The sequence below is a fragment of the Scomber scombrus genome, chromosome 7 (assembly GCF_963691925.1).
Source record: "Scomber scombrus chromosome 7, fScoSco1.1, whole genome shotgun sequence".
Taxonomy (NCBI): domain Eukaryota; kingdom Metazoa; phylum Chordata; class Actinopteri; order Scombriformes; family Scombridae; genus Scomber; species Scomber scombrus.
In genome coordinates this window covers 5,374,910-5,382,334 of record NC_084976.1, presented here as the reverse complement: position 1 = coordinate 5,382,334, position 7,425 = coordinate 5,374,910, and the positions used below count along the sequence as shown (strand labels likewise).

The 7,425-nt window shown below is 43.2% G+C and overlaps 1 protein-coding gene across 2 annotated transcripts; it reads right to left on the bottom strand.

Annotated features, from left to right (window-relative positions):
* Nucleotides 1–1,573: 1,573 nt before the first annotated feature.
* On the bottom strand, nt 1,574–7,425 carry LOC133983165 (polyadenylate-binding protein 1A). Of its 2 annotated transcripts, none has more exons than XM_062422133.1 (15): nt 6,612–7,425; nt 5,973–6,166; nt 5,670–5,785; nt 4,778–4,908; nt 4,587–4,681; nt 4,337–4,474; nt 4,000–4,095; nt 3,628–3,900; nt 3,427–3,517; nt 3,177–3,299; nt 2,919–3,061; nt 2,611–2,695; nt 2,345–2,475; nt 2,045–2,135; nt 1,574–1,937 (listed from the first exon to the last, which is right to left on the bottom strand). In XM_062422133.1, exons 1-14 carry the CDS (start codon nt 6,802–6,804, stop codon nt 2,046–2,048), a joined length of 1,899 nt encoding a protein of 632 aa, XP_062278117.1. In that variant the 5' UTR covers nt 6,805–7,425; the 3' UTR covers nt 1,574–1,937; nt 2,045. The 2 variants fall into 2 exon arrangements, with proteins under 2 accessions (XP_062278117.1, XP_062278116.1); XM_062422132.1 differs by having other exon boundaries at nt 4,769–4,908; nt 6,612–7,424.

The following is a 7,425-nucleotide window of genomic DNA, read 5'->3' as shown; positions in this document are numbered from 1 at the left end:
TAACAAGACCTGATCTTGAGCCTGGGAGTGTTTGTGCTGGAGCGGCAGGGGAGACATTAAGAGGAGCCTGGACACGCTGGTGATATATTAAATTGCTGTTTTTTCTGGGCCCAATGATACAATGAAGTCATGAAAATAAGCAAAGATGTGATAAAACCGCACATTCCGACTTAAGAATTTTTACTGATCAAAAGCTCAGTTGGAGAAAGTACACTTAAGACAAAGGCCAAATCCAACCAGAGTTTTCTCTCCTGTCTCCACTGCTGTCTAGAAAATAAATAAAAATGTGGAAAGCCCCCTTTATAAGTGACATGAAGTAGATGAATTTACTCTTAAAACCAGCATTCTCAAGTTACAGGACTGGATGCTGAATGAGTTCTGGTAATAACTTTTCATAGGATTTCATCCAAAAACATCACAGGTTTTCTCTGTATCCAAAAGCACCAGGATAGTGACAGTATAGGTCGACGGCGTGTTCTGTTTCCCACCAATACAATATATGAGGAGAAACAGCAGTTATTCCCACAAAAAGCCCCCGTTCCCTCATCCTCTTTGACACACTCACGCTTTGTCGGTTCCAGGTTCATTCTACAAGATCCCCTCTGTGCTCTACGCTGGCTGGGAAAAGTGTCTCTCTCTCTCTTACCGTTGTGAACGTTTACGACAGAGCTCTATTTCAAGTGCAGGAAAGGAAATAGAATTGGCACATGTAGGAAAAAATTTGTAGGAGTGGAGAGAGAAGTTACAATAAACAGATGACGGCCGTAAGTTTAAACAGAGAGCAGAGAGTGCATGTTAGCTCAGGGGTGCAGTGGCTTTCATTATACGAGGGACTTGCTTCAATATCAGTCTACAGGTTAAACTCTCATTTTCTTTATTACATTTTATGAAATTGTCAAAGTTTGGTTCTGGTTTGAACACTTTTAGAGATTAACTGAAGTGAGAGGCTTGTATAATCAAACTGATAGTGATATAACATAGAAAAGTGATACTGTTAATATTGTTACACAAATTAGTTCTCCAAATAGTAAAAGGTACGACTTTAATGGCTCTGAGCTGATGCCACTCACTCAAATGTTTATTTATGCAAAGCTGTCTTACTTCTTCTGAAGAGTATCATGTATGTAGATCAGAGCTGCACACAAAGCAGCTGTTCAAGCATGGAGATTCATCAGGCTACAGTGTACATTCGATGACATAATATACAATTCTTGCTGTATATTCATTGTATAGTAAAACCTAGGATGTGTGTATTGCAAGAAAACATGTGTGGAGCTGTAAATCATACAGGCTGCACTAGTACAACTGTTCAAAGAAAGTACAGATGGACATAATCAAGCACATGTGCCTCAGTTCCAAGGAAATTATTTTGACCTGCTGAATAGATGAGCTACAGTGACACCAACTGGATGACAGCAGTACTGCACATGGCAAAAACCATATGAAAATCATGATCCAATCAGCAGTTTAATGTAATGTTTGACAAAGAATCATTCAGCAAATATAATTAAAAAAATCAGTGTCAGTGTTTTGTGTATTACTATTATGTTGAGTCAATAAAAAAACAAGCATATATTTTGAATGAAATTTATTAACCAGTAGTTTAAGATACAAATCACCTTTCAAATGCTCAGCTACCTCCATCCTGTACATGTCTGATATTCTGAGCACTGACACAGTAAAATGACATAAAACAGGAATGCATTCAAATTTTGTCATCTCAATGTTTTTCCGTATTTTTCTTTTTTTTTTCAACAAATTTTTGTTTATGATCAAGATCTAGTCAAACCATCCCTAGACCTGGCAGAGTCAATGTTTTATTCTTTTTTTAAGAAATAATTTATCATTTTGCGATGTTTTCAGTGTTTTAGGTTTTTCAATGTTTAAGTTTTTTTTTCTCTTTTTCCATCGGTGAAGCAGGTTTCAAAACGCCCTATCTGTGAAAAAAATAAGAAAAGGTCAGTCATTTACTTATGGCGTCTATAAATCTGTTATCTAGAACTTGTAATCTCAGACTTTATAAAATCCCTTCCTGTGTACACACCTTAGACGCTGGGAACACCAGCGGGAGTGGTGGACTTCTGAGCAGCTTCCTTGGCCTGGTGGGCCTGAAGCACAGCAACAGCCTCATCCACCTAAAAACAACAAAAACACTGAGTGAACCACTGTGTATGGACTATCAAACTCAATAAACTGCATGACAAACTCAACAGGTTATGATCTACCGAGTTGTAAAGACAAACACAACCAGGAATGAAGACTTAAAAGATGAGCAATGACAGAAGGAAATGATCTCAGCAAACAGGCTTCCAGTGATGTATTTAGAGATTAGCTGTTGACTGACCTTTGAGCGCAGAGACTCAGGTGACTCAAGCATGTGGAGCAGCTCTGAGTTATCAATCTCCAGCAGCATACCGGTGATCTTGCCCGCCAGGCTGGGGTGCATGTTCTGGATCAGGGGGAACAGACGCTCACCTGTGGGGAGAAAAGTCATTAACAACCACAGTTCAAAGTCAGAAACGGGATAACGACGAAGAATCGCATCGGGTACACGAAACACTTTCATATTCATGCGGGTTCATTTTAGATCCAAGCAGAGGATATACTAACCCAGCATCTGCTTCTGTTCCTGTGGAGGAGCAGCAGCCAGCATAGAGGCAGTCAGGGGCTCCTGTCCTTGGACATGGACAGCAGGCTGAGGAAGAGGGAGGAAAAAGGATTAGAGCCAACCTCTAGAAAACGGTTACAAACTTTTCCCTCTACACATCTCATCTAGCCGTAGTCTTGGGCTCCTGCCATATTATCGACACTGTATACACCTTGTCTAAAGGGTGAATCAGAACTTTAGAAACGGACTGGCCCAATAACCAAATCTTTTATTGTGTTCTACTGAAATCATGGGATGGTGGCATTCTTACCTGCTGCATGGCGACCTGTGGCTGGGAGGCCATGTGCTGCTGGGGGTTGCGCACACCGGCAGCGTATTTGTACTGGGGCATGGCACGCACTGGGGCTGCAGTGGCTGAAGCACCGGTGGGGCGCTGGCTGAGGGGCTGGGTGGCTGTCGAGCAGACGAAAGAAAAATGATCACATAAACATCGTATGAGAGGAAGCAAATGACAGTGAAACAAAATAAAGCAAATTTAAAGTTCAGTTATAGCAGCTGTAATACTTACGCATGCGCTGGGATGCCATCATGCGTGGGACCTGGGTGTTGGCGGTCGCGGTGGGACGGATGGCGTTGAAGGCCTGGGGCCTGGGAGCTGAGGGGCGCATAGCGTTGGGCATGTTCTGGAAGTCTGGAGGAAGAGCAAACAATGTTACAACCAAAACACTGACCCTCTTTATGCCATTTAAAATTGGGAGTGGAAGTTGTGGAAGACCTGCATTCCAATGTGTAGAATGAAAGAAAAAGTGGCTACTTACGCTGGGGGCGCACTCCCTGGGTGGCCCAACGTGGGCTGGGGCGGAGTTGAGCCAGCTGGTTGGCGGAGTAGTACGCAGCACGGTTCTGTGCCTGAAAAGGACAAAATCAAATTTATTACCACATGGTTGTTATCCATCTACTCTCAGTTTGGTGTATGTGAAGCAAACTCAGCAGATTGGATAGAGGGATGGGGGACTCACCTGAGGTATAGCCGCCATAAAGTAGCCTGAGGGTGGAGCAGGCTGGTATGGGTTGAGGACTGGGTTGGGCACAGCACGGACAGTGGCCATCCTCTGCATGTACTGGTTGGTCAGATGGGCCTGGCGCTCCTCCTTGCGCTGGGCCAGGGCCACGTACAGTGGCTTTGTGGCAACAATACGGCCGTTCATCTCTGTCACAGCCTTGGTGGCCTCCTCTGGAGAAGAGAAGCACACAAAGCCGAAACCTTTGCTGCGGCCACCCTCCATCATCACCTGTGAGGGAGAAGAAATTGATTAATGTCCATCCTGATAAATTATCACCTTGTTTATCTACGGAAAATTACATCATTATGTAGTCTTTTCTTTCTTTACCTTTGCACTTGTGATGGTTCCAAATGGAGAGAATTCTTTGCGCAGGCGCTCATCATCAAGGCCATCATCCAGGTTTTTCACATATAGGTTAACGCCCTGATACATGGACAAACAACAATGAGATGGTTTCCAGTCCAACAAGATCAAGTCAAATCAACTCTTAGTCTTGAGAAGGCAGCCATACTTAAGTCACTTCATGACAGAATGTATGCACAAAGCAGTTGAACAGGAAGGTTTGAATAGCAGCAATATCTGCAAGCGTCTGACACACTTTCATTTTGATTCCACGGTAGTTCCCGATTATAAATACACAACCACTAGGAGCGTTCTGACAAACCTGGTATCTGGTCATGCGGTCCTGTTTCATCTGTTCAAATTTGCGCTTGAGCTCGTTCTGGCGCTCTCCTTTCTTCTGTGCGCGGCCCACGTACACCTGCCTGCCGTTCAGCTCTTTACCGTTCATTTCGTCTACAGCCTGCAATGAAGTAGAAAAGTTTAAAATCCAACCCCATCAGCAGAGGTACACAGACAAACAACTGTTGCTTCATTTAACAGAGAAAAAGAATGGTGCAGTAAAGAAGACTAACCTTCTGTGCGTCTTCATGTCTCTCAAAGCTGACAAAGCCAAAGCCCTTGGATTTGCCACCATCATCGGTCATAACGCGAATACTGAGTGCAGGTCCTACAAAGCGGTTAACATGTAACAGCACAAGTTAGACGGATAACTCTCCGAGTTTTAAGCTCGGCTAAACTCTAATAAATGTCTTACCGTATTTACCAAACAATTCCTTCAGTTTCTCGTCGTCCATGTCCTCTCCGAAGTTCTTGATGTAAACATTGGTAAACTCTCTGGCGCGAGCCCCGAGTTCAGCCTCCCTCTCTTTGCGTGATTTGAAGCGCCCGACGAACCTGTTAGTCAAATGATCGGAATATTAGAACAAGCCATACACACAAGGATGAAACGCTCTCTCATCCCCAATTACCATTTAACTTAAACTACTTTTACATTAATGAGAAAGTCTGTTCTTCATAACATATTTCAACTTTTCTGTGAAATCACGTGTTTACTTTCCTCCAGATCATATTGAAAACATTATAAACATTAAGTGTCATTAAAAACTTGTTTCAGTGTGTGACATGCGGCTGCTTTCACACCTACAAAAGATTTCAAACCTGTCAGGCAGGTACCAGCTAATTGAAGAATTTCCCGCCAAAATTGTATTAATGATGGGGCTTTCTTTAGTTTCACCCACTAAGTGATCAGATCATTTAGACTTTAGACTGGAGATTTGAGGGCACATTTAAAAAAACATGTCGAGGAATGTTGAGTGGACTTCAGGAAAAATGTGACCGCAAGCAGTTTTAGTTTAAGAGTTGGAGTTTGAACCTGTGACAGTACCAGGAAACACTTTCATTTCAACAGCTCATCAGAATGTAATTAATCTGACAATGAAACACCACATACCTCTAATTCTATAGTTTTAAATCTCACCCCAGTTTACACAATTTAGTTGTTTGATTAAGTAAGTTAGGCATGACTGGCAGATGAATGGTCAACAAGATGCAGTTTAACACAAACAAAAACCTTTTATTAGCTGTCATGTTATATGTTGTTAATCACTCCCCCACACATTTTATTTACTATAATGGGTAATCATAATACCACTTACACTTTTCTGTCATTGAGCAACATGCCATTCATTTTCTCAATGGCACGCTCAGCAGCCTCGTGGGTCTCAAAGTGCACAAAGCCGTAACCCTTTGAGCCATTTTCATCACAAACCACCTTGGAAAGGGGGGGGAAATTTGAGCACGTCAGCAACAATCCCAAACACCATGCATTTCAAACAAAAAAACACATTACACACAGTCAGCTTCAAAATGGTGCAGTGTTGAGTCATGCAAAGTAGTGGTCTGTATGTAAAGCTACCAAAAACACATGAGGCAAACCAGATGAATGCCGCCCCGCCTACCTTGCAGGAGAGGATGTTTCCGAATGCAGAGAAGGTATCGTAGAGGGCTTTGTTATCAATGGACTTGTCCAGGTTCTTGATGAAGATGTTACCCACTCCGCTCTTCCTCAAGGAAGGGTCACGTTGGGACCACATGATGCGGAGGGGCCTGCCTTTGATTACATCAAAGTTCATGGTGTCCAGGGCTCTTTCGGCTGAAAAACAGGACCCCCAAACGACAACAGTTTTAATTAAACTGGACTATGGAAACAGCTGCAAGCTCTTGCTGAATGGCATGTCTATACTTTAATAACAGGTGACTTGGCATGTGCACTCAGCAATCTGACATCATTAAATTCAGTCATGAGATAAGACATCTTTATTGATCCCCTTGTGAGGAAATTCACAGCAGTACAGTGGAAAAATGTAGCAGTGTTTCTTAGATTATATACATGTGAATGTTCCTGAGTTTTACAGAATATGCCCTCAAAGGGATATATATATATATGTGCAGTATTCCCGGGATTGACATAGAAAGGTACTTTAAAACATGTGCAGCAGATCAACTTAATGACCCTAACAGCACCAGAGCTTATCTAAACAGATATACTAACTTCAAAATGGAGTCAATTGGCACCACATGTTGCTAGTAAAACCTACCATCAGCCGGCTGCTGGAAGTTGACATAGGCGTATCCGAGGGACCGGCGGGTGATCATGTCTCTGCACACTCTGATGGAGAGAATGGGCCCAGCCGGACTGAACTTCTCGTAAAGCATGGCCTCGGTAACGTCTGGATGCAGGTCCCCCACATACAGGGAGGCCATCGGGTAACTAGGCGCGCTCGGATTCATGTCGGCGTTTTGCTCAGGCAACGTGACAATGCGGTAAACCGAATGGGTTAGAAAAGCTCGATATTAACGTGGCAATTCCCGGTTAACACGGGCCTTCTAAAAGGAGTGGTTCTTTTTCGCGGTCTGCTCGCTACCTTCACAGTTAGCAACGTGGGCTAGTTAGCTCGTTAGCAAAATGTCGGAGCGTGGCCTAACAGATGCGGCTCGCGGAATTCACTATTTTCCAATCAGTACGCGTTCACAGTCAAGTTAGTAAGAAAATTCCCGTTAGTTTACGAGGCGAATGACTTCACTCGCACTGAAAACTGGAATGCCAAAGCCCGTAAAAGGAAGAAATAAGTGGTTAAGTGTCTAACGTTAGTCACCCACGCTTTCAACAATGACGCTAACGCCGCTAGCCTTCTTCTCGTTCCGTCTTCTTCTTCTTCGCGTTGCTTTTTTTTGAGTTGGCAAATCAAATCCTGCTTCACCGATTTTTTTTTTGGTTTTTTTTTTCTTATAAAAATATGTCTGCGTGTGCTCTCTAGCTTTTGGTTTGTTTCATAATAATAAAATGTGTGCCGAGACTAGCTCCGGAGCACACCCTACGCAGACGGATTACGGGAATGAAAGGAAGGTCGG

Bases quoted from the DNA above. Each gene is read 5' to 3' on its own strand.
- LOC133983165 (XM_062422132.1), bottom strand. From the start codon at position 6,804: ATGAATCCGAGCGCGCCTAGTTACCCGATGGCCTCCCTGTATGTGGGG. The intron at 4,682-4,768 runs GTAAGACATTTA...ACCGCTTTGTAG, and splicing joins GGAATTGTTTGGTAAATACG to GACCTGCACTCAGTATTCGC. The intron at 3,901-3,999 runs GTAAAGAAAGAA...TCTCCCTCACAG, and splicing joins GAACCATCACAAGTGCAAAG to GTGATGATGGAGGGTGGCCG.